General features: G+C 48.1%; 2 protein-coding genes across 5 annotated transcripts in view; one reads left to right on the top strand and one right to left on the bottom strand.

Annotated features, from left to right (window-relative positions):
* LOC6598974 (brain-specific angiogenesis inhibitor 1-associated protein 2) overlaps window positions 1-25,878 on the top strand; it is a 33,068-nt gene extending 7,190 nt beyond the window's left edge. Inside the window, exons 2-13 of one of the 4 annotated variants that reach the window (XR_003409089.1) lie at window positions 11,120-11,936; window positions 20,090-20,165; window positions 20,332-20,415; window positions 20,498-20,559; window positions 20,628-20,825; window positions 20,885-20,950; window positions 21,074-21,304; window positions 21,373-21,577; window positions 21,653-22,392; window positions 22,466-22,617; window positions 23,021-25,357; window positions 25,430-25,878. Coding sequence is in view for 3 of the 4 variants with exons in the window: in XM_002024026.2 (XP_002024062.2) it covers window positions 11,892-11,936; window positions 20,090-20,165; window positions 20,332-20,415; window positions 20,498-20,559; window positions 20,628-20,825; window positions 20,885-20,950; window positions 21,074-21,304; window positions 21,373-21,577; window positions 21,653-22,392; window positions 22,466-22,617; window positions 23,021-24,557 (3,396 nt within the window). In the remaining variant the exon portion in view is untranslated. Of the gene's footprint in view, window positions 1-11,119; window positions 11,937-20,089; window positions 20,166-20,331; window positions 20,416-20,497; window positions 20,560-20,627; window positions 20,826-20,884; window positions 20,951-21,073; window positions 21,305-21,372; window positions 21,578-21,652; window positions 22,393-22,465; window positions 22,618-23,020 lie in introns of all 4 variants that reach the window. The other 3 variants (XM_002024026.2, XM_026991987.1, XM_026991986.1) reach the window with 3 other exon arrangements.
* On the bottom strand, window positions 10,055-10,943 carry LOC6598975. The gene is made up of 2 exons (XM_002024027.2): window positions 10,409-10,943; window positions 10,055-10,324 (listed from the first exon to the last, which is right to left on the bottom strand). Exons 1-2 carry the CDS (start codon window positions 10,941-10,943, stop codon window positions 10,137-10,139), a joined length of 723 nt encoding a protein of 240 aa, XP_002024063.1. The 3' UTR covers window positions 10,055-10,136.
* Window positions 25,879-26,363: the final 485 nt, after the last annotated feature.

Below are 26,363 nucleotides of genomic sequence, written 5' to 3'. Positions count from 1 at the left end.
TTCTGGACTCCTTGTGGCCCGCGCAGAACACGTTTCGCGGATTCAATTGTGAAATCGAGAGACCTATGGTAGTGGTATGGAAAGAATGCGGCAATAATCGCCAGCAGCAGCCAGGCCAATAATCATAATTGCTCTGACAGCGCAGTACTTTGCCAATCACTTCGTGGGCGTGTCTATGGCTATTTCTATAGAAAACTAATCTGGAGCTGGGGCTGGAGCTGGGGCTGGAGCTGGAGCTGCTTTCATTAAAAAATGCCAAAATGTCTGTGGACAATCGGCGGTGGCCGTAATTTGATTATGGAAATGCAATCTCCAGCGGTTTCTTCATCGAATAGCAAATATTATGTGCAATTTTCCTGCCAGCCCAACATGCCGAATAATAACACGCATGTCGGATAGTATCTTGGGTTTTCGAACTATCATTTTTTGTGTTATATATTTTTGCATTGAGTTTCATAGCAAAGTGGAACGAGTTTTGACCTCAAAACCAATTCAAATCGAGCGGCGGGGCAGACTGAAAAGTACAAACTCGTACATAGAGCAAAAGTGAAAAAAAAGTTCACACCTAAAAGGCTTTGGCTGCGAAACGATTTATCTGGGACGGCCAGACACGAGACACGAGAGCACTGGAGACCACTGGAGAGCACTGGAGTCCACTACGAGTCCCGTCCAGTATGCAGGTGAATAGCCCAATCCCCGGCTAAGCTGGGAGCTCCATTCAGTTTGGTTTTTGGTTTCTGTTTCTGTCCAGACCCAATGGGCGACCCGAGAGTCCACACCCAGACCCGCCAGAGCCCGCCGCACAAAATCGACTTTTGTGCCAATTTTCAATGCAAATCGCATTAAGGCAAATGTTGCAAACGGCAGCCAGGCAGACAGGCAGCCAGCCTTTGCACACGCCACAGATACAATTTGTAACAAATTTCCTAATGACCAACAAAGCCGAGAGCACAACAAAGTGCCGGGCCAAACGAGATCTGGCCAAATGGAATTGAAATGAAATATAATGTAATGAATAGTCTACGGAGGCTTGTGGCAGAGGAGAGATGGTGAAGAGACAGCGCAGAGACAGGGCTCAAAAAATCAAAATTGCTCACTTTGAGAGCATTTTTGCCATTGTTGTACTGAAATAGAAAACTGAAGGAACCCCCAATATTTGAACGGTATCAATTAGAAATATTATTTGGCCAAAGATAGGTACATATCGGCACAGACTTATTATTTCTTTCACACTCTCCATTGGACAGCAAAAGATAGCACACTATCATTAGCTGATTAGCTGATTAGTGCACCATTTTGGCCCCCCTTCACCACTCCCCCCACTCTCCCTGACTCCACTTATTCCGCCCATTCCACTAGCATGCATTAATCTGAGACTTGGTTGGATTTAATTGCCTTTCAGTCTTATTAATCGGCCAATAAGCAGAGTGGTCGCAGCCAGGCCTGTACTATCTTGTTGGCCAGCTGGACGGTCGGACGGTCAGACTCGTGAAGCCGTTAATGCTGATTACGGTCCATTTGCTTTTGACTCTGGTCGTTGGCTCTCCATCATTTTGCATGTCTCCTCCCATTGTTCACGGCTACCACTTGGTCAAAACGTTGCGAGTTTTGGCATGGGCGTAAAGTAAAAGTCATACTTCATTTAATGTTTTCTCTAGCATAGCTTTTAGGAGAGATTTTAGGATGAGAAGGTAGAAGAGATGGCTTTTAGGTGGGTATTTGAGATGAGTTACGAGACGAGTTAAAAGATGAGAAATATTTCTTATTATCGTAATATAATTACCAACAAAAACTTTGGACATGAAAGTGGGGAATACTTTTACCACAAAATATATAATATTTCATAGCATTTTTGCGCGCTTATTCAAGGGAATAATAATGAGAAAAGTTGCCGAATAAATGCAAAAAAATTATAGGATACATTCACCAACTTTTTTGGTCTATGAGATGTTAAAATACGTGAACAGATTTGATATATTGAGATTATATATATAATTATTAGTACTGCGTATTTGTTTGTGACTTTCTTGAGATATGAATATGATTGATCAATGATCATTAATTTCTGTTTTTTATTGGCATTTTTGCAGGTTTGTAACGTGTTCCATTTGTCATCTCGTGCGCTGGATGGGCATGGGCTGGTACTACGTACCGCATGTATCTTGTGGCGAGTATCTGCGCAGTTTCTATTTTTATTCGAGGCAGAGGCTCGCATGTGTGTGGGCAGGCTGGGAGGGAGCGGCGCACAAATCAAAAATGCTAATTACACAGGTAGAAATCCAAAGTTCGGGCCATCGACTGCCAATCAACGTGGCTCTTTGGCTAATGGAAATTTGGGATTTTGGCTAGAGATTTATGGCAATGGCCACAGCGCAGACGCTCTTTCAAGTTCAATGCGATGGGAAATTTTCAATTAACTGAAGAGATTTCAAAAGTAGACGGGAGAAAAAATAGAAATTGGCCACTTGAAAGCCATCCACCGCCGCTGCTGTCAACGCACAGAGGAAGCGGCAGGCGGATGGCCGGCCAAGATACAAAGACACAAAGATACGCAGATACAGATACAGATACAGATACTCGGACACAAACATCACGGACAGAGACGGTCTTGTCAACCAACCTACGCTCTGACGATCTGTGCACTTGACCGGCTAATGGCTTTTTTGCGTTTCATTGAAGAGATCTCTCACACACGAACCAACACTCTGCTCTCTACTCTCCACACTCTACTCTCTGTGTATCTTTTTTTTCTTTTCACAATTTGGCGGCAGCTCGTTGAAAGTGAAATGTGTGAAAATGGCTAATTAAATGGCCGGGACGGACAGCTTCACAGCTTCACAGCTCCATCTCCATCTCCATCTGCATCTCCATCTGTGGCGGCTCTCCCTCTGGCCCTCTGGATGATTCGATTTGCTTAGCCCCACGTCTCACGTCGCACGTCTCACCTGCCATTTCACCTTCCCATCCTCGATGGCCCTGGCTAATTATGAAATTTCATTTGTTCCGAAAGTACTTTCCATCTCGCAGCTCACAGATCTTCTATCTGTGTGTGTGTGTGCGGATCGTACGGAGCAAGTCATTTCCGCCAGTTTATTGAGTGATTTTAACGAGTGCCGTGCCGATCCCCAAAAAACTTGTACGGGCCATTTGTACATTTGTTTTACTCATGTTTGTTTCACTTTTTTGTGGTTGTCTGGTTGTCTGGTTCTTCCCTCGGATCAACGATCAACGAAATGTTAAATGCTCAGCACGTAGCAGCAATTACGCCTCGCGTTCGTTGCTTAAGTCTTTTGTTTTACGACTAATTCAAGCCCCGAAATGTAATGACCAGAGCCATAATTGGGGTTGAGACTGTCGGAATTATACGTACGTATGGTTTTGATTTAATGTCTTGTCCATTTGGTACAGAAACCTAGTTTTTGTTCGCTTTTATTAGGGGAAAGGGGAGAAACAAGAGCACTACTGGTAAAAGCTGGTAGAGCAAAGAAAATTTTTGCCAAGGAAAAGAAAAGGAAGGCTAGATTCAGATCGGTTCTATGATAGTTTAGATTGTTTTCCCCCAAAGATATGTTCAGATGATGATTGGAACATTTTCTTAAGTAATCTCAGTGTTTCTTTGTCTCCTGAAGTTTGAACTTCATAATATTTGAACTCGCGATTCTTATGAAACGATCGTGTTGGATAAATGATCTGATTACAATTCTCTTGTTTGATATTTCTATGGCCATCTCTCCACGCGATAATCTATGCAAATCTCTTGGACAAACCCCAAACGTGAACTCCGTTCGGAACCGTTGAACTCTTATAGAAATCTGAAGCTATGAAACGCTGATTGTCTGGTGTTGTGTTCCTCCCCACCCAAAAAGGAAATGACTGATTGACAATCGCTTGGGGAAGGGAGAAATTTACTGAATAAGAAATGCAAATTTTGTTTTAAAATAATTAATTCTGTAACTGGTTTTCGTTTTTAGAGGAATGGAATGCAAAATCGAAAAACATATACAGATACAGATACAGATGCGAAACGAAGTTCTAGCACAAAACAACCTGAAAACAGGTTCCAAACGAATCAAAACTGTGTCAGATCTTCAAGAATGCGCCAAAGAATTACAAGAAATATTTCGAATTGCAAAATCAGCGGTGCCGCGCGCGCATTTGTCTCGAATGCCAAAATCGAATAGTTCTCAGACATTTTCGAGAAACTAATTGGGCCTCCGACTGCATAAATAAACCTCGAAGCGGGTCTCGAGCCGAAGTTCGTTGACTTGCCATCTAATGCGATTTCATGGTCCGAAGTTTATAACTGTGGCCGCTTTTTCCCCAAGCGATTAACGAGCGACAGAACATTGGAACTTTGGAGACGCTGAAAGAATCAGCATCGGCATCGGCATCGGCAGCAGGGCGGCAACTTTTCCATCGGGAAAGTTTCGAGTGAAAGGGCGGGAGGAGATGGTAGTTCCTTCAGAACGTACCCGTAGTATGTTAGGTTGTATATTCACCATGTAATGGGTATTCGATGGGTGTCTACTCCTCTAGCAAAATTACATTCAGTTGAATCTTTAGCTGCTCGATTGAAGCCTTGACTTCCATGAACTTTGCCTGTCACATACGTGAAATATGAGAATATATCTGCTTGGCAAAATCAAATACTCGTAAATCGCTTTGACAAGCGAAAAATGTGTACACATTTATTTTTGGGATTCATTATGCTGCTGTAAATACTCGCTGGGGGACTATACAGAATAATATATAATATATTTAGTGCTGCAATCTGTTGATACTCGTGTTTATTCAAGTAATGAGCGAACCACAAATACCTTCGGATCGCAGGCAGGGGGGGGTCTCTGGGGCTGTGGGGCTGTGGAGTTTTTGTCGCGAGTCTAAGGCGGACCTCGAAAGTTTCTAATGGAATGAATAAACTTACTCAACGAGTGGAAAACAGACAGAAAACAGAAAGACAGACAGAGCCACAGCCAGATACATTTTATATTGCAACTTGGCAACCGGCAACCTGGCAACTTGGTGGCAGATACTTGCTGAGATACTTGCGCTGCTTTGTTCTCATTCAGCTGGAGTTTGATCTTTGTTATTTTGGCTTGTTATGGCATTTGCTTTTGTGGTTGAGGTCTCAGTGGCTGTTGCTGTTGTTGTTGTTGTTGCTGTTGCTGTTGCCGTTCCTGTGGTTGCAATGCTGAAAATAAAAGTGAGCGCCGTCTTCTGTGTGTGCCATGTGTGTGTGTGTGTGTATCTGACAGATATTCAATCTTCATCTTCACCATCAAACCGTTCGTCAAACGTGTTTTATTGTACGCGAAACTGCGCTATTTTCTGCGTCTCGTTTTCTCTGTACCAAGCGGGCTGTTCGGTTCGGTTCTGATCTCTCTGGCCGTATTTATGCCTCTGCCTGGCAGATATTTCTTTCGCGCTCTCTGTACTTGTGCTGCTACGCCTCGTATCTGTGAGTCTGGGTCTGGGCCCGGGCCCGGGCCTGGTCACGACATCTGAACAAGCGGCCGACGACGACGACGACGACGACAGCTCAAGGTCGCATTCCTTGCGCCTGACGCAGTCGCTCAGCAATTTGTTTTTACTTTGATATTTCTTCAACTGTTCCATGTCCGTATCTCACTCGATTCTACCAGGTGTATCTTTGTATCTCTCTGTGTATCTTCCATGTGGATGGAATGAATGATTGGTGTGGGGGCGGACAAATGAGCTTTGGGTTTCGGCTACCGATACACGAGTACCACGAGTATCCCCCCACTGACAAGTGCCACTGAGTCAATCAACTCTCTGATGGGATGTATCTGAAGATTTTTGGAAATACCCAACTTAATTTTGGTGCTTGAAATATCTTTAATATCTCCATACCTATTCAGGAAACGGATACAGCCGACAGACAACAGAAAAGTATGCATTTCTTGATGAATTGATGGAATGATTGTAATAGAAATTCTCAATTAAAGCAAGATACAGAATATTAAATATATAACTTAATATATAACATCTTTGCCGTTAAGCAACGTCTTGTTTAATGAGTTTCCCTTGGGCTTAAAATTCCTTAGAAAGAATGTCCATGTTCCTTTATTGTGAAGAACAGAACAGAACAGAACAGAAGATTATCCCAAGAATTTTCCACTGTTTTCCACCATTTCTTGGGGCACTCCCACTGCCCCCCAACCAATCCAAACGGAATCCGCAGTTCCTGTTCATAGAGGCGATCCCGAGTCAGAAGACACTGCCATTAACGCTCCCAGAGAAACGTTCGTGCCGCGTCAGTCGGCAGTCGGCGATGCTTTTAGATGCCATCTACACCTAATTTATGATGGGTAGAGCTGCTTCTATAAACAGGAGATGCCGATGCCGATGCCGATGCCCATGCCCATGGCTCGTCACGACCAACTGTGCCTGGGACAGAGCGGAGGGAGTGGGAGTGGCTGGGTGTGTCCGATGGGCAGCAGTTCTTCGAGAGAAGCGACAGTGGGTTAATGGAACAGCACTGTGGAGATCTGCCACCCATCAGCGGCTTTTTTCCCATTGGGGAAAAGTTTGGTATGGCAAGGAAAATCAATTGAACGAACCTGAGGCCAGGCCATGGCCTACGAGACCCTCGGTTCAGGGCACAAATATGTGGCTCTCTTCCCGCTATGGGGTTTATCTTTTTATGGCATGCATATGGCATGTCGGATGTCGGATCTCGGTCGAGATGTCTGTCAGTCCATCTGTCAGTCAGTCGTCAGTCGTCAGCATTACTTGTGCGTTCGACTTTGCTAAGGTTCGACAGCCCAGAGATACAGACAGAGACAGACACAGAGACAGAGAGGGAGAGAAATAACTTAAACTTTTACTTTCACTGCCAATTTGAGTGAACGAGCAGCAGAAGCAGCAGCAGCAGCAGCAGCAGGCATCGTCCCTCAATTTGCATGGTAAACCCCTTCGGATGTTGGATGTTGGATGTTGGTGGCAGGGGATCCAGGGGATATCAACAATGTTATTGTGTTTTGTACTGTGTCTAAGACTCATTTGAAAATGTATCTGGCGGCAATTTAGCGCGAAGATACGACTATACGACTACAAGTACAAACAAGACGTACATGTGTACGAGTATCTGTATCTCCTCTCCGCTCCATTGTCTTTGGTATTTAGTTTAATTTCATTTTCACAACAACAGCCCCACACAGCACACTCGAACACACGGCACACGGCACACGTGTACTCACATGTGCTGCAATTTGATCGTCACGTCGAGATTGCAGCCGCCACAGCAGCAGGCAGCCAATGTTAATGATGAGCATTTGATAATAGTACTAGCTCTGGCTCTGGCTTTGGCTCTTCCTTCCCTCTCCCCCATCTGTAGCTCCATCTTCAGCCCATCTTCAGCTCCATCTCCATCTCCATCTCCATCTTACAGATGTAGCTTTAACTGGTGTTGGACATGCTGCTCTGCTCTGCTGGCAAAAGCTGTTTACCCGATTATTTGCATGTATCTCGAGTGGCAGGAAAATGGTCGTTGACTGCTCGTCTCTGCTCTGCCATTCGGCGAAAGTTTCGCCAAAAGATCGAAACCAATTCACCAAAAGGGAGGATGCGCCATAGATGGATGGGCCATGGAGGATGGATCGATGGGGCATTGTTGATAATAAAGTAATTGGGGGATTACCAGAGAGAGAGAGAGAGGTATACCCATGGAAAGATATTGTAAATGATGAACAGAGAGGGCAATAGTGGGGGACGCGGAGAGACATGCTTCTGTAGCTCTTTTGGAAACCCCTCCCAAGAAACGTTTGCAGATCTTTTCAATATGAAAAAATATCAAAATAATGACACCCCTCGAAAACAGTCCCCGCTTACTTCCCCTCTTTGTTTTCCATCTATTGTTGGCCTCAGATCTGCCACTCACTCCGGTCTCCGATCTCCGCTCTCAGATCTGGCCAGATTGTTGACTTTTACCAATTTAATTGTGGAATCGAGAGTGTCACACCATTCAACTGGAATTCTATGGCAGTGCCAGTACCAGTGTCAGCGCCAGCTACCATTGAACCCTCGCGGAGCCACGATCCACAACCAATATGTCAGCACTGTCTGCCCCCAAGCGACTTTCGGATCTGGAGGGTCTTTCACCTGGCGGGAAAGGGAGGGGCAGAGACGTGCCACAACGATTACGTAGGCACACGCGTCTTCCAAAAGAAATTTCCAACATAAACAGAGCTGAATGGAAACTAAATGAAATGATACCCGACAGACGAAAGACGAAACGAACGCATTCAAATCTTACGAAATCATGGTCGATGTCGCATCTCAAAAATTAAGCAGATGCAAGATAAACACACTCCAGATAAGCCCCCGTCCAAGTGAGAGTGGAAAAAAGAAAGAAAGTTGCGCCTACCGCCTGCCTACTGTTTCTATCAATTTGTGTGGATAGGTTTCTTTGGCTACGTGATGGCTGGCATGGCCACGCCCCGACTCACAGCCTCACAGCCTCACAGCCTCGCCTCATAGCCTCGCTTAGAATCAAAAGACTTGGGCAACGAACCTGCAGCTGCTGCTGCTGCTGGTGCTGCTGCTGCATTCCTGAGGTTCCACCGGCTACCAAGGTTAGCAACGTCACTGCTGCGGTCAGGTCCGAAACCCGATATCATATCTCAGTGTGGACCCCCACGTCTACACACGTCTACACACGTCTACGTGAGTGGACGGCACTTTAATTGCGCCTCTGCTGTGGAAAATCTATGCAAAAACATCGCTTGTCTATTAAGAACAAGGCTAACATCTGCTGATGTCGGCCAACATTGCTTAACTCAACACAATTTAGCCTAGCCAAACCGAATGCAATGGAATATCATAACCTAAGCATAACTACACACAAACGATATGACTATGTGATATTCATAATAGCTTTAAAAGGTGCATATCGTACATATATTGCGATTGGAGGGAAAGGGGAACCTTCTTCATTGATCTGAGGATACATTTCATTTCATCCAATGAGATATATCGCACTGCCTGTTAGGAGTTTATTCTCTCCCACCATCTTCAGAAAGCAGCAACATTCAAAACATTGTGGACTGGCTTGTAGAACACTCATTGCTTGATGACTGAATTATCGTCCATTATTGTAAATTATTCCACGACTTTGGTAATAAATACACGTAAGCCCAGGGTTCCATCCAGTGGAATCTTTGCATAAGCTCCTGGGAATCCTAGCAATCGAATCGGATCCGTTCTTATGGATTCGCTTCGAGTGTCTTCTACTTTCTACTAAGGAAAGAACTTGAAACAACTTCAGTTGTTTGCATATTTGGTTGCACGAAAAATCTAAAATCAAATTGAGATTCCAATCGAAATTTCGCTCTACGGCTGCGTCTTGCCATATACTCCATCCATCCATATGCTCGTAAACTTGATATTCAAAGTAAATTTTCAATTTCTACGCGAATAGATATTTCCATAAATAAACCGCATAAATCAGAGCTCTACACCGCGACTGACAGCCGCTCTACAGCGATTCGGCTCATTAGTAATCAAAAGTTGTGCACGGACGCCACAGACGCCAGGCGGCCACTCGGAGCCACTCGGAGCCACTCCATTGAATTCTCGACTTGCACAAATTGTTGCACAAGTCCCGGAGCGATTCGTGGGCTGGCTGCCTGCCTCCTGCCTCCTGACTGCCGCCTGACTGCCTCTGGAGCGATGTCGCCAACGCATCGACCTGGCCAGTCCAAGTGGGGGACCACCGGACGAACACAGAACCCCTGTTAGCCTGTTTACTTTGTCTTAATGGCCATTTGCCTGTGCTGCCTCTGCCGCTGCCTCTGCCGCTGCTCTGCTGCTCGGCGGCAATTTAAATATTTTAGCCATTTCGTTGTCGGTCTGGGCCAGAGCCACTCGAGTCGAGTGTCGCCGCTGCTTGTTGGGGAAAATATCTTCAAAAATTTCTACTCTCTTGCGCGGCACATTTTCGGAGACCTGTCCGAGCATAGGGTTTATGGTAATTGGCTTGGGTTAACATACTTTCAGAGATATACCTACTGATGGCCATAGAAACATGGCTAAGAAGAGACTTGTACAAGATTTGAGGACTTTTTAATGGTTACAAGGGGCAAGTGAATGCGAAAAGAATACTCAGCTAAATTGATCTATCGTTTTCCCCAAGCTCCTTTGTTGGTGGAGGACTTCTTGACCTTGATTTTGGTGCCTGCCACCGAGGACTTCTTGCGGCCATTCAATTTGGTCTTGTTCGTGGTCATGGGCACGGGCTTCGGCTTCACGACCCTGGCCTCCACTCTGATGTACAGATCGTAGTTGAAGTCGCCACATGACTTGCCTGGAAACAGAGAGGGGATGCATATGTAATCATTGCCCAGAAAGAGGGAGGGAGGGAGCAGCCCCAAGAGAGTCTGGAACTGACCGCAGCACATTTCCTCGCCGCAGGACTCGCAGGTCATCAGGCGGGTCTCCACGATGCCCGACTTGTTCTTGATCTTCTTCACGCAGTTGTTCAGAGCGAACTCGCGGCGGTCACGGGCCTCGGTCTTGAGCTCCAGCTTGCCCATCTCCACCATGCGGCTGAAGTACTCCTCCTCCTGCTTGTTCTTGGGCCGCAGCGTGGTGAGCATCTTCCAGTCGATGGGCACGGCACAGAGCTCCATGAGCACCACGTCCTTCATTTCGGTGGGCACGGGATCCGCGTAGCTGTAGAACGGCTCCCGCTCCCCATTCGACTTGAGCAGCTTGCGCATCTCCTTCTTGGGCATCTTGAAGGAGTAGTCCTTGTCCCGGAGCTTGATCTCCTCGGCGCGCACCTTCACGGGACGCATCTTGTAGTCGGGCACCTTCTCGAACAGCCGCTTGAACTCCTCACTCGTCTGGATGTTGCTGCGGCTCAGGTCCAGGACGGGCACCACCGTCTTCTTCTTGGCCAACAAATCGTCCAGCTTACTCATTTCTGGTGCAGTTCAGGAAAGTCGCAAGTTAAGCGAGAAAATCCCCAGCGAATATCGACCAAACAATGGGTGTGCTGCCAAGGGCAACAGCACCCCTCGAATATTGGGGTATTTCTCTGGGCTGTTGCTTTCCACGTCAATAAAGTAAAGTAACCATTCTGATTCTCTCTTTTCAGATCCACAAATAACCGAATCACGTGTAACACCGGTGGAAATTGGTGATAACAGGCCGTGCAAACATCATCGCATAAAAGCGGCCAAGAAACACGACTCGGAGACCTCGCCGGAAACCCGCTCCAGAAGTCAACAGTTGGCCAGAAGCAGAAGCAGAGACAGAAGCAGAGACAGAAAGCCGACTGCAAGCAGCTCAATCGGTTGGCCCGCTCTCGGCGTGCTGGCATTTCATTTACCTGGTGCGCGGCGTTACGTGGTCTCGATCCGAGCTTTGGGTCTACCCGCCAAAAAGAAAGTCACGACAGTACCCGCCAGTCTGCGGCAGAAACGAGATTTCCAAGATTCTGCAACGAAAGTCAAAGTTACAAGTTTACTCCAAATTCGAGTTTGAGTTTGAGTTCGAGTTTGAGTTGGCCCGGTTCAACGTCTTTCCACTTTTGGGTCGACTCCGCCGCTGCTCCGTCTGTGCCACATTTAGAAAGTGAAAATCGAGTGCAGCCCGTGTCCGAAACTGAGTCTGAATCCGAATCGGAATCCGTGGCTCCTACCATTCGGGCGCTGCAGTTGAAAGTGAATTCAAGCTGCAAGTGATTTTCGGGCCTTTGTTTTTTTTGTTGTTTTGTTGTTTTTTTTTTGTTGTTGCCGCCACCTTCGGCTCGATCCATCAGTAGCCGAGTTATTTAGCTACTTGGAGCCACACTGCCACTGCCACAAGCACTTCGCGTCTCGTTCATTGATCGATAGGAACCGAACCGGCATTGGAGACCAGCCACAATGGAGGCCGAAGAAGTTACAAAACTGGTGGATGGCGTTTATAGGGTAAGCTTGATTTTCTGTGCTTTTTTTTTCCAGAGATCAGACACATAAAGGGTACTAGAGAGAGAGGGAGAGAGAGAGAGACCCCTTGCTGCTAAGCCACTCTGTGAGAGACAAAGAGAGAGGGGAGTCGGACAGATTCCGCAACCTCCCCAAAGATCTGTCGCTACTGTAAATTGTCAGAATTCCAGCTCTTTCCTTGGGCTGTCATTAGTTCGGGGAGCTCGAAGGTTGGGCTAAAAACGTCTTATATAACCCCGCTGACAGACAGCTAAACGGTCTAACGGTGCTGTTGCATGAAGGCCATTTCAATTAGCCATTTGCCACCAATTTACTGTTACGCTCATAACGATGTTTACCCTTTCGGAAAACAATTTATAACGATAAACGTTTTCTTTGTAAGCTAATTTAATCGCCACACGCGATCGCCCCAAAACGAAAGCCACAAAAAAGATAATCTACAAAAATGGCATACCATCATATCATCATACCCCTAAAAGTTCACAAAGAAATCGCTGCCCTGGTGATGGAGGTCATCGATTTTAATTGCCTTCGACCTATGTTTATGTACTCTTATGTTTTGGACTTTTACGACCTCGGCATGGGGGAGTAGTACACCCCACCGAAGTGCTATAGTGCCACGACTTTAATGGTTTTGCATTTAAATAAAATACAGCGAATATTGTGAAAATCTTAAGGAAACGTATTTGAACGCCTTCGATTGATTCGATGGAGAAGAAACATGGCCAAACCCAGCAAATGGTTTTTCACTGTGTCTTTTATTTTCTAACTTTACATTTGTATATTCTTATATTATATATATGATATATATTATCCTCAAGAATTTGTAGCCCTCTCCTGACGCCATAACACAGTCAAAAGGCCATTGGAATGGCGTGCCTTTAGTTGGTAGCAAACAAAATCTGAAATTCAAAATACCCTCAAGCCAAAAAAATCCATATAAATATTAACAAGAAACCCGAAAATGTCTTGAGATTTAAAAAGGCTAAAAGACATTTGAAAGTGAATTTCTTGTGGGCCTGTTGGCTGGTGGCTGCTGTGTAAGTATCCAAATTTGGTCACGACACAAGGCGGCTGTGTTGTTTAGTTTTTTGGCATACTTTTCTGGCCATATGATACGTATCGTAACCAATCCGATCCAATCCGAACCGATCCGAACAAACAAGTTCAATTGGAGATTTGATTTGATTTGATTTGTTTGTTTGTTTGTTTGACTGCGACCCCATCGGCCCCCCGACTCGAGTGACGACAGCGGCAGTGAGAGAGAGAGGCAGGGAGAGAGAAATAGGAGAGGGGAAGCCATCGACTCCGCCTTGGGAGTTTGGCAAGTTTCGGCTTCTTTTTGTGTGCCGTGTTGCAGTTGCATCTGCCTGGGGCACGGCACCGGGGCCACGCTGTGGCAGAGGCATTGCACATTTTTCGCATCCATTTCATTATGTAACTTGCAGTTTTTCTTTGGAAAACTTGCTGTTGCCGCCGCCGCCGCGGCTTTGCGGTCTTGCTGTTTGCCAGGCAGCTGGAAAATTGCGGAAATTTTGTTTTCGGGTTGCTTCCCTGCCGCGTTGCACGTCGCACGTCGTTCGTCGCACGTTGCACATGGCTGCATTTTCTCGGCCGCCATTTGCATTTTTTGCACTGCGCGCTGGTGCTTTTTTTTGTTTAATTTTTTTCAACACTGTTATTGTTTATTTGTGACAGTCGCAGGCGAAGAAAATCGAATAAATATGTGGACTGTGGCTGCGGACTCATTTAATTAGTGGGTTGCCGTTGCGCCACTCGACAAACGAAAGACTCAGGAAACGAACTTGCCCGCGACTTGCCGGGAAAAATCGGAATCTGAATCTGAATTGCCGCGAGAGCATCAATCAACATCCCAGCCAACAGCAGGGAAGTGACTTCCTCTAACATCTACATGATTATGACTTAATTCGAAGTGATTTATTCGCAATTGTCTGCCGTCGGTCCATCCGTCCATCCGACCATCGATCTATTATGGCATTATATGGCTATGGTTTTTCATATATTACCTATGGTATTATCTTATACTTAGTTTGCCTTCTCTCGCGGCTCAATAGATTGTCTGCCATTTGCGTCTTTCGGTATGGGAACTGTGTCTGTGAATTCATTTCTGGGTTCGGCCCCTCGCCGCTCTTAAACGGGTTTTAATTAATGCGATATCTCGTTCGGTTCGCTTGTTTATTTTCTATTCCATTCTAAGCCCATGTGCGGTCCGTTTTCTGGCATATCTTTATTTGCAGTCGAGCGGTGGCCGGTGGCCTTTCTAAAAATTCGCACACTCAACGGCTGCAGGGTACACTCAGGGTGTTCCTCGGAGGAGTGCGGGCCTGCCAATGAGTCTGCGAAATTTCCGAGATTTAGCTAATTAATTGGATTCGGTGTTATCTGGATCTGGGCTCCAGCGTTCTACAAAGGGGAACGAGAGCCTCGTTTGCCATAAACAACACAGTTTTTTTTGATCAAATATAACTTATAAATAAATTATATAAATCCCATTTTACCTTTTCATAATTTTACCGAAAGATTTATTGCAATTTACGAAAATTGTACGCTCATAAATCTTTCACTCCGCTTAAACATAAATCTCCAGTTGCCAACAAGTAAATTATGTGGAGAGATGTACAGTACAGTACGGTACCCTTGATTTTATAACAATATTCGCTTTCACTTTCCATTTTTACATTTAACGTCCTACAAGCTTCAGGGAGGAGAGGGATCCGAGATCTGGTGGGACATACATTCTATGGAAACTTGCATAGAAATTAATTAGAGAAATAAATATTAAGACATATGAGTGTCTCCCGCAAGAGTATGACTGTCTTCTACTGAGTGAATATCTTTTTTTGAGTGGTGCAAAACCGCAGCCAGGCTGTGCCGTCAAGTCGATGTTCAGAAACGCATTTCATTCAAACAGCTGCCATGCCAAGCCATGCCATGCCAAGCCATGCGGTGGCGATGAATGACTCCGAATTGTTTGTCATTCGCTTAGATTTATGGCACATTCTCCGGCACATAAATCGAAGCTGAAGCTGAAGCTGAAGCTAAGGCCTGGGGCCTGGGGCCTAAAGCCGGGAGCAGCCTGCCGCCAGTGATCAGATCGGAGTGACGTTCGGGTGACCACACAAAGGCCAACCTGCCCGAAGGCGCTGAAGGAGGCGAAGCCCCGCAAGAGCAGGCACCCGGCACCCAACACCCGGCACCCGGGCACTCTGTGGGATGGGACGGAGGTGTCCGTAGTGTGCTGAAACTGCAACAAAAAATCAACCAGTGAACGAGAGGGACAGGCAATGAAAATAAATTAAAATTGCAGCCACTGACGACGACGACAGCGACAACGACGCGACGGTGCCTAATGCCAGGGTATTTGGGTCTGGGGACTGGGGACTGGAGCTGGGAACAGGCACTGGACAGCCGACAGCGGACAGTACCCATGATTGCCATGTCTGAGGCATTTCTAAGGCTGCTGCTGCTGCTGCATTAGAGAGGCCGCCGCTTGGAACGATGTCACATCGCCTGGGCTGGCGTGGCCGTTGGGCCCCTCCAGAAGAATGGGAATGGGAATGTAAATGGCTAAGAGAGCTCGGATATGAGCATGGGCCTAGTCACCGGCACCGCAACCGGCATCGGCACCGGCGCCGGGATGGGTATGACCATGGCAAATGGAACTGGGTTAACGTCCGACTCGGCCGAGAGAAGCCCTACCAATCATACTTTGGATCGTTTTGCTTATACCCCAGCCGACAGGAGGATGGGCTAGGGAAGTTTCGAGATTAAAATTAAATTAAAACTCGGTTATAAGATTTCTTTCCTTTGGGCTCTGCCCTAGGATTTCATGGGACCCCGTGTGGGATCCTGCCCCTTGCGTTCCGTTTTAATCCCCCAGGGACATCTGGTCCCTGGCAGAAATATAATTTTATTGCTGCTTTTCCCCAAGGCCTGGGAAAAAGTCACGCAACCGAGAATTACGTTGCGTTTAGCATTTTTCACGCACTTGGCGCTCATTATCTGTGGAGCGAGGAGAGGAGTTTTGCCCGCAGTGCCGGAGGGGGGAGACGGGAGGGGGGATCTGTGGCACGGAGAGGGTTAGCCACAGCCGCAGCCGCAGCCACTCCTCGGCTGAGTGCCACCACAGTGCCACTCCTCTCTGCCACTAGCTGTGTGGGCGTGACTGGTTGCGGCCTGACGCCTTCCAAGTTGAAGTTTTGTCAACAGTTGGCCTTTTTGTTGTTGTTGTTGTTGGAATTTTTCGCGTTTGTTGTTTTTTGTTGTTGTTGTTGTTGCTGTTGTTGGAATACCTGTTGCGTGTTGCTTTTTGCATTTGTTGTTTTCTAATTGGCATAATTGCGGCTTACGGTTGTTGCTCGTTGGCCTACCCTTTTTGGAGGGTATTTGCGACTCGTGCCACATGTTTGCCTCCAATGCGGCAAGGGAAGCACATTCCACATCAAATATTTACTATTCTTGATCGCATACGTATTGGAGTGCCGAATATACTAGGTATTCAGTTCCTTCGATCACTTTGGCACCGCCTCTCAGGTTTCTTCCCATTTGAATTTCTCCAAGAGTTGACTCTCTAGTAATAAAACAAATAGGTGTTTTTTTCGATGTAAAATTGTATTTCTTTTCTTAAACATTTCGATGCTAACCAAACCCTGAGTGTCTTCTACTTTTATTACTATTTATTTCGTGCGATATATCATATATGTGTGTACATAGTTGTAAGGGTATCCAACGCCTCGGTCACTGCCGAAAGAGTCTTCCTCTGCTGTTGTTGGTGATGTTGCTTTGTGGCTGCATTCTCGCATGCCTCGGAGGTGGGTGTGTCGCTAGCCGGCGTCGCTGAATTATGGCCTAACCTGAATGTGGCTCTCCTTCGCCTCGTACCGCTCGTACCCTTCCTACCCTTCCACAATTCCGCCTCGTTGCCTGCCTAAGCGGGGGGCAGAGAGAGAGAGAGAGAGAGAGAGAGAGAGGGTGGGTTAGTGGCTCTGTTTTAATTAAAAAAATTACATATGTGGCGCTCGCTGGCTGGCGATTTATGTTAAGCGACGATTAGAGGCAAAGCCACCCCACTCTTGGGTCGGGTCTTGGCTTAGATTCAGACCTGGCCTGGCTGGGATCTGGCCGCTGGGCGGAGGCAATGGGTAATGGGAAATGGGCAAGACTACCTCAATTAATTTTGGGTTAAGTGCGGCTGTTGCTGTGGAGATTTGCGGGCGTGATAAGCGGTTGCGTCAGCAAGCCGCATTTCTAATTGCCCCGCAGATTGGGGGAGTGGGTGGCTATCCAGTGGGGGATACGACTATCTGGTTAATTGCCGAATCGAACGACCGGGAATTTGTTAAACAGTTAAGGCAATTACACGACCAGATAAGATCACAGAGGAAGGGAAAGGAACGGGCACACGGTCCGTAGGAGGACACGCTGTGGACAGAGGAACGCTGGCAGGGGGTGCCATAAGGCATCAGTCTGTGAACCATCAGTTCCGTATAGTCAAATGTGTACAAATCAATATATATAGCCAACCTCTTGAGATATCAACTCCAAATGAGCCCCTAAACGTTTGCTCAACAATATTTGTTCAGAGTCTTAGAGTGTTTAGTGTTTTCATTGCTATATCATTATATCAAGGGTATAATCAATTCACAGATCCCGTGGTGGATCACAGTCGTTGGGTGTTTTGATAGCTCCAGTGACCCAAACGTTGATTGCAGCAACCGCAAATGAGTTGGGCCCCAGCGAAGCAAACAATTAACATTGATAAACCCATAACTGCTGATCCCCCCAGAGGTCTGCGGCCATGTACATATGTTCATCTGTATCTTCGAAGTGATTAAGGCACGAGTGTGCGAGTATCTGTATCTATATTAAATGTAATTGCAGTGAGGTCAATCGGCACGAGTGCACTTGAGAAGGGCACACACATCGCGTTCGGGGAATGCAAACTGTGCAGCTTTGTATCTGTATCTGTGTCTGTGTCTTTGAGTGGAAGATAAAGATAAATCAGCCGGCTAGTAGATCATAAAAGCAAACACTCAAACTCGGGCAAGTTGAATCGTTAAACAGCGACGACCTTCGGCGACGAGTATTCGAGTATTCGAGTCTTTGAGTTTTCAACTATCTGAATAACTGACTTTTTCAGACTCGTGTCGACTCGATTCATTCCCACGCCTTGATGCCACATTTGCGGCTAATAAATTGCTGGGGCAAATACCTCTCTCTGGGCGGGGCGTCATGTCCCCAGCACAAGCGGATCGAACTGTTCCAGAGCTAGAGAGGGACATCTATTGTTGGCACTTTGTTATTTTTGACATTTTGCTGCTAATTGTTTTCTGGCGGCCACTGACCAATCGCACTCGGCCCAAGTGAGTGCTTTGGGCAGGCAGCCGGAAATGATTGACCACCAAAGAATTTCTCAGTGATCACAAGAACACAATCCAACCATCAATTATGCGAGTATCTAACTCGCTGTTTAAAGATTGCCTTTTCGAAAGCTGCCTCTTTGTTCCGAGACACAGACAATGAAAACACTTTGTCGCCAGAGACCACTTTGGTTTTGTTTTTCGGGTATGGCTTTGCGTGCTAAGAGCTCGACATTGTCTTCCACTTCCACGGGTGGTGTTTACTGTGGGGCCAAGCCCAGGACCAATGTGGCTCATTGTCACGGCGCTTAATGGTGTCAGCACTCGCTCTACGATGATGTCACATCACACATGACAAACGGTTCACGTCATCCCAGATGCACCTTTCAACTCTCCCACTCCCAGTCCCAGTCCCAGACCCATTGCCAGTCCCCCTGCCAGTCCCCGTCCCAGTCCGCATCTCGATCTCGCATTGTATGCAAATCTTTTCTCATCTGTAAAGTTGTTAATTAATTGTCGCTTAGCTGTTTATTATTTTTGCATTTTCCGATTACTGATGATCGAATGATTCATTGTCCAGTATAGATTTATGATTCTGCGGCTTAAGTATTTCCCACAAAGGAATTATAAATTCTATTCCCATTGGTTCCCATTGGCTATGGGGGAGGTAGTGGAATGATTGATTACATTGGAAATCTTGAATTTTGATTTATGTTGAATGATTCGACATTTAATCTTTAATTGAATGTTTCTGGGATGGTTTGACTTCTAAAAAGAGTCTGAAAACACCATTGGAACTCAACTGGATGTTATTTAGTTGGTTTGATAATAAACTCTCAATATTATCTAGTCTGGTATCCATAAAAGATGGCTGTCTAAAGCACCACCGAATGTAAATTGAATGAAGCATAAACCGGTACAGAATCTGGTTAGGGATCACGTCTTACATATTGTTACGTTGCAACTCGACTATGCGATAAGCTAATGGGGGCTTAATACACCCGGAATCCAGTTGGAAATGAAATCCAGTTCATAATTGGCGCACAACTGGTCCAAACATGACTCTGCACTCGGTAAAAACTCCGCCAAGTGGGAAATCTTTTGCGGAACTCGATTTTGACTACTTCCAAATTGCAGATCGAAATGCATAACATGGATGATCCAAATGGGATTCTGAACGTTGAGAGAGAATGCGGAGAGTACAGTGTCCCCAGTATAGGGGGGTTATAGGGGTTTTGGTCAGTTGGAATCTTAATTATGGCTGGATTGTATTGGTATTCATTAGCCCACAGCTCGCTTTCATTTACACTCACCGCCAGAGTCGTAGATACTTGTTGATAGTCGTAGATGATAGATTGCTAAATGTTCAATTAGCATTACGAGTGCGACTGTGTTTTTTTTTTTGAGCAACAACCGCGTGGCGGAGTTACACGGAACTAACGATGTCTCTGGCGCTGGCTCTGGCTCTGGCTCTGACCACAACACAACATTGTCTCAAATCAACTTATACAACAGACTTTTACTACCCGCGGCACAGCGTGGAAAGCCATTACCAGAGATTTGCCTGGGTCCCGGTATAGCATAGCCCAAGACATAATGAAATTGAAATGTTTGGGGGGGAATGCTGGTCTGGCCTGGGCTGGCCTGGCCTGGCTCATAAATTACATTTAATTATCTGTGCGATAAGTAAGCACAAGCTTGTATTGTATTGCACCCGAACTAACGACTATATCGATCTCTTCCATTCCATTGCAGAACATACTCGACAGATTCAATCCGGGTGCCAGGCAGCTGATCGCGGCGGGCAAGAGCTACCTCAAGGCGTTGCATGGTAAGTAATACTCTCGCATCGCATCATAATTGACCACACCAGCGACCGGGGGACAGAGGACGGATGGGGAGCGAAGGGAGGTGGGGGGGGACAGATGGGGAGGCCCATTGTCTGCACTATACAGTTAACTAATTTGCAATGCATTCCGTGCCATTTCATGCAACAGGTGCCGCAACCGCCTCGCGTCTATTCAATGAAGCATTGGCCAAGATTGCAATGAACGCCCAGCAGAGCGGAACGGGCGATATTGGTAAGACTCCACTCCACGCCAGCAAACCGAAATCCCCCAATGGGTACAGCGAGTGATGTATGCGTTCTGTTCTCACCTTTAGGTTCGGCTTTGATGAGCGTTGTGAACGTCAACAAGGACATACAGGAGCAGCAGATGAATATTGTGAGTACTAATCGATTGGACTGGAGGAGAGCTTGGGCCCTGCAACACTCACCCGAAAATACTTACAGCTGAAAGCCTTCTATGTGGATCTATTGCTGCCATTGGAGACAAACCTGGAGAAGGACACAAAGGTGGTGCAGCACGAGCAGAAGAAGTTCATGCAGCAGCACAAGGTGCGCATGGACAGCTACCAGAAGGCCGTCTCCACCATGAAGAAGCAGCGCAAGAAGAAGGCCACGCCCGAGAACACCGAGAAGGAGCTGAGGGTGAGTGGTCCGAGCGAAAGATCGAACAGATCGGGCTAATCAAATGGATTTCCCCACAGAGCCTGCAGGTGCTGGAGGACCAAAAGAAGAAGCTGGATGTGTTCTGCGATCAGAGCTACAAGAATGTAAGTTCATTGGCTCTGGCCGAATCGTTGCATTGTGCACTGTGTGCATGTGCGTGTGCGTGTGTGGTTCCTCCTCCTCACGATTGATTCCCTTTCGTTGCTTGCGTTGCCACTTCCGTTCAGGCCATGACACAGGAGCGACGTCGCTATGGGTTCGTCTTGGAGCGCCAGTGCTCGATCGCCAAGCACTGGATGGCCTATCACACCACCGGGAAGACGGTAATTGATAATAATTTCGAAAATTGGCAAGAAATTGCCGCTTCTCGTGAGATCATTCCGCCGTCCGCGTACGAGAGCGGCTACAGCAGCAGCAGCAACAACAACAACAACAACAACACGAACATGAGACGCCTGGTGAGTAATGCTCGATGCTCCATGCCCCAACCGATTGGGCGCTAACAACTCTGTTAACCATTCCCCAGGAGCGCATCAAAGACGGAGACGACGACCAGGTCCACACCCAGCTGAAAAAGTCGCGGAGCATCGACGCCCCCTACGGGGATATGCGCACCCTGCACGAGCGTGAGAACATCGGCGGAGTGGGGTCATCGCACTATGCCCAGAACTCGCTGCCACGCGCCAAGTCCGACTTCAATCTGGCCCTCGTGGGCACTGGCCTAGGCTCGGGTAAGTGGATAATGCTAGATGCTAGCTGCTAGCTGCTGGACCAGTACAAGATCCTCTCCTCCCTTCGATGCGCAGGCAACAAACACAAGATCATCGAGGAACACTTGGCGCCACATAGCGACGATCAGCGCGGGGACCAGCGTCCGCTGGTCAAGGCCCTCTACGCCTACATGCCCTCCGGGGAGAACCAGCTGTCCTTCGAGGAGGGCGACCGCATCGCATTGGTGGGCGGCAAGGCCAAGGGCTGGCAGTTCGGCGAGAACCTCCGCACCCAGCACTTTGGCTGGTTCCCGGTGGCCTACACAAACGCGCTTGATACCGGCGAGGTGGTGCCCTCCACCGGCAGGCGGTACGAGAACATGCACATGAGCTACGAGCGCAACGGAGCAGGGATCGGAATGGGGGCCGGAGCCGGTGGAGGTGTAGGTGGCGGTGGCGGTGCCGGTGCCGGTGGTAGTACCGGTGGCGGTGCCCTGCGCAGTTATCACGACCAGAAGCAGCAGCAGTACATGTCGGAGGCCCAGCTGGAGCTGATGGACAACGATGCCACGTACAGGAGGAGACGCAACCACAGTGCCGAGGAGTCCTCGCCCACGCGCATGTTCGGCGACACTCTCAAGCAGCAGAAGAAGTACCGCGCCGGCTCCGGGGCGAATCCACGTCCGGGCCCGCCGCCCACACTGCCGGCACCAGTGCCCACCGGGCAGCAGAGCCAGTCCTCGAGGATGCTGAACAGCTCGCAGAGCTTCTGCGCCACCAATGGAGTTCCGGCCGCAGTCGAGAGACGCAAGCAGAAGCTCCTGAACGGAGCCCAGGTACGGATGGGGATGGGGATGGGGATACCTGTGATCCAAGATTCTAGCTAATATTCTCCCCCTCTGCCCACAGAGCTCCATGAGCCATCCATCGGGCAAGTCTGGAGTGGCGGCAAAGACCTCGCTCCACAGCAGCAACGACAGCGGCTTCGCCAATGAGCCGCCCCCGCAGCCGGAGGTGGACTACTCGGACGAGGAGACCGCCACGCAGCGTGTGCCCATTCGGTAAGTGGAAACGATATAGTTTGGAGAGCAAATGCAGGCAGGAATCTTGCCCCACATCACCACAGAGGGTAGCTAGATCTTTCCGCCTGTTTGCTCTCCAAAAAGCCCCGCAGCATTCCGGCATTCTTCTTGGTTGTCACTAATCCGTAACCATTCTTCGATTCCATCCCATATGCATATAAACGTATTATGCCATGCCTGAGTTTTTGCGCTAGATTTGATCGATTTAATTTATTTTTCGTTTGCTTCTTTACCTCTCTTGTTTTGATTTCATGTATCGCCATCCTTATCCTTTCTTGTCATCCCCTGTGTTAACCCCACGCACCCACACGACCACACGACCACACGCCCACCCAAACGACACATCCCCACATCCGCGCCACAAACGACGTACGTGCCAAAGGCGCCGAGCCGATACCAACTCGCACACGCACACGGTGCCCCGGGACGTGGCCTCGTGGACCCTGAACCGGAACTTCCGCAACAGCGTGGACAGCCAGATGGACGACAAGAGCATGCACCGGCTGAGCCGCCAGAACGGGGTCGGAGCCGGCAAGATGCGCTACGATCTGATTGCCTCGGATGACGAGATCCTGCAGGCCTCCAGTGCGGGCCTGAAGCGGACCAAGTCGTTCTGGAAGTTCGGAGGAGGACGTAGTGGCGAGGACATCCTGGCTGGGATGTCGCTGTGGCAGCACCGGGACTTGGTGGCAGCACCCAATCTCGAGGAGATGCGGGACCGCGAAGAGGCGGAACGCCGCTCGGACGAGGATCGCAACGTGAATGGAAACGGCAGTGGCAGTGGCAATGGCAATGGTAATGGGAATGGAACGCTGACCAAGTCGCACAACTCCAGCTCGTCGCAGGAGAAGCGGGGACGCAAGGACAGCCTCACCAGCACGGAGGCCTACGGGGATGAGGATGAGAACATCTATGGCGTGAGTCAGCCCCCTCAGCAGCACCACCAACAACAACAGCAACAGCAACAGCAGCAGCAGCTGCAGCAGAGGAGCAGCTACACCCCCAAGTCGCGCATGAAGATCATGAAGACCATTGAGATTGACATCGAGGAGCCCACGGAGAGCGAGCGGCTGAGCACAATGCGCCGTGGCCAGTCCCAGTCCCAGTCCCAGATGCAGCAACATCAGCAGGCACAACCACACCGTAAGTTGGACAAGCAGGGCTCCGGGTCCTCCTCGACGCCGCAGCACAAGACGCAGACCCTGAGCCGGTCCAAGCCCTCCCAGCAACAGCAGTTCCCCCTCTCCACCGACGAGGGCGAGAGCGATGAACACGGAACGCTCAAGTTGAGCGACGTGAACAACTTCTTCGACGACATGCAGCACGACGGAGGCCCCAGCAAGGGTGGACACGGACATGGACACGGCCACGGCCACGGACTGGTCATGAAGACGGTGAAGCGCCAGGACATCCTCAAGCAGTACTACACCAGCGAGGACGACGAGTCTGACGCCGAGCTGAAGTCAACCAGCTCTGATCCTTACGACTGCATCGTCATCAACGATCATCTGGTGCGCAAGGACGACAAGCTGCGCCGCCAGCACCATCAGCAGCAGCAGCAGATGGAGTTCCACACCTTCCGCTCCTCCACCTCCACCACAGCGACCAACACGCTGAAGAAGTCCTCCTCCAAGGAGCAGGACAGCACCTTGACCCGCAATGCCGCAGCAAATGCAAGTGCACCCACGGCCACCATCCTGCCGCGCACACGACTCCTCAAGTCCTCCTCCGCCAGCCACAGCAACAACAACAACATCAACAGCAGCAGCAGCAACAACCACAGCCACAACAGTGCCACGCTGGAGAGGAGCTCAAAGGCCCTGACGGGCAACAAGAGCTACGGGCCGTGGTACGACTTCTGGGACCAGGAGCAGCACGGCATCACCGGACAGAAGTCGGCGAGTGCCAAGCTAAAGTGAGACTGGTCCAGGAACCAGGAACAGTGTCAGGATCGGGACTGGACTGGACCAGAGCCATGCCAAGAAAATGAAGTTTCGCCGTTTTCTTACCGGATAAGAAAATGCGCAGAGAGCGTGAAAGATGGCCAGGAATACGAGATTACCGCTGAGGAATGAATGAAAGAGCCCATATCTCCAGTTGTGCTCCTATTCCTGCATCTGTTCTGTTTCAATTCTGTTTAAATTTGAAGATAATTCTTAGATATATTTTAATGCCAGACAATCTTCCACTGGCAAGGCAATTTTTGTTTTTTTTTTTTTATTATGTACATACATAATTAATATTATACATATTTTAGTTGTAAGCTGTATCTAAAGAACCAGTCCATAAGGAGGAAGCTTCATGGCTAACATGGGCACCGTACCGTACCGCCTCCTCATTGCAAACTTTCTTCGCTTTCTGTGCAGCAAAACGCCCCACAGCGTGGGGCTGCATTCATTCTCGGTCGCCTGCCACACAATCGCACTCGTCTCCACATCACTGAATTTGTTTTCGTTTAGATCTAAGCCCGTCCAAGCATCATGTTTCACTCTGTTAGTCCGGGGTCAACTCTATTGCACGAGCCTGTTGTCGTCCCCGCCCCTGTACATGTAATCAAAGTAATGCGAATGTCATTTGCCTTTCTAGCAGGCGCGGTGTGTACCGCAACTTTTCAATAGATTACTGAAAGCCAGACACAAAGTCCTGTAACGGGTGTGCGACCCATCCTCAGCTAGCCCCATCCCGCACGTATTAGCTTGCACCTCCATCCACCCGACCCGTAAGTAGAGGCGCGCTTGAAGGGTGCACGCTGGCACACTCTCTACTGGACAAGTGCCCTCCTCTTTTGCAGAGCCTCCCAGTTTGCCACAGTCAAGCTGCGACACACCAAGACCAACGATCGCTCGGCACCAATGATATATCGGAGTGTGAACAAGTAGCAACGACAGCGGAAGGTGGAGTTTCTGTTGTGACCAGCCAGACAGCCAGCCAGCCAGCCAGCCAGTCGCCCAGTCGCCCAGTCGCCACCTGAGAGCTCCAGCCACACACACCACACACACACAAAAGCGAATAAACCTACGAGCATAATATACAAATCTTACATATTATATTATTGTCGCATCTTAAATTAATATTTACTTAAATTAGATGGTTCTCTGTTCAGTTGCTGCTGGGCCTGGAGTTTTTTTTGGTAGTCATTAAGTTGTACTGTTTGTTAACATTATGTTTGTATGTACTTGTATGTTAAAGTTCGATATGTCTATTCAATTATTACGCCGAATAAACAGAGTAAAGTAAACACCGAGATCTTTAACACCTCAATCTTTATCAAAGGTTTGTAAAATGTTCAGCAATGGCAAAATTAGCTAACTTGACGGTCCAAGCCCAAGTCTTGCAGGTTCCAACCGGAATACTATTAGCTTTATAAGTCAACTTATTCTGCGAATCATCCATTTACCTCGTGAAGCTGTCCCCGAGCCAGGATCAGCAGAAGGGTCTTTCGGTTGAGGGGGTCTCGAGTCTCCTGCAGCACTTTGAATACCTGATAAATTAAATCCTCGGCCATCACGTTCCCCACTTGGAGTACAGCCAGATTTGGACATGCTTAGATTACGACTAACAGCTGTGAAGATAGTAATACTTAGCCGTGCAAGGTTTTTCAACTCCTTCAAGTGGTATATGTAGCTGGGCTTGAAGTAATACAGGTCCAGATCCTGCCAACTGACTATTTGAGCGATTTCATCGACTTCATCATATCCGTATCGTATCGTATCTGCGATACCGAT

This window comes from Drosophila persimilis, unplaced genomic scaffold (genome assembly GCF_003286085.1).
Source record: "Drosophila persimilis strain 14011-0111.01,24,50 unplaced genomic scaffold, DperRS2 tig00000700-arrow-arrow-pilon, whole genome shotgun sequence".
Classification (NCBI taxonomy): domain Eukaryota; kingdom Metazoa; phylum Arthropoda; class Insecta; order Diptera; family Drosophilidae; genus Drosophila; species Drosophila persimilis.
Note: the sequence above shows the minus strand (reverse complement) of the source record. Positions and strands in the feature narration are given on the sequence as shown.

Excerpts from the sequence above, each read along its gene's own strand:
- LOC6598975 (XM_002024027.2), bottom strand. The coding sequence starts at position 10,943 with ATGAGTAAGCTGGACGATTTGTTGGCCAAGAAGAAGACGGTGGTGCCC. Across the intron at positions 10,325-10,408 it reads CGGCGAGGAAATGTGCTGCG|GCAAGTCATGTGGCGACTTC; the intron begins GTCAGTTCCAGA and ends CTCTGTTTCCAG.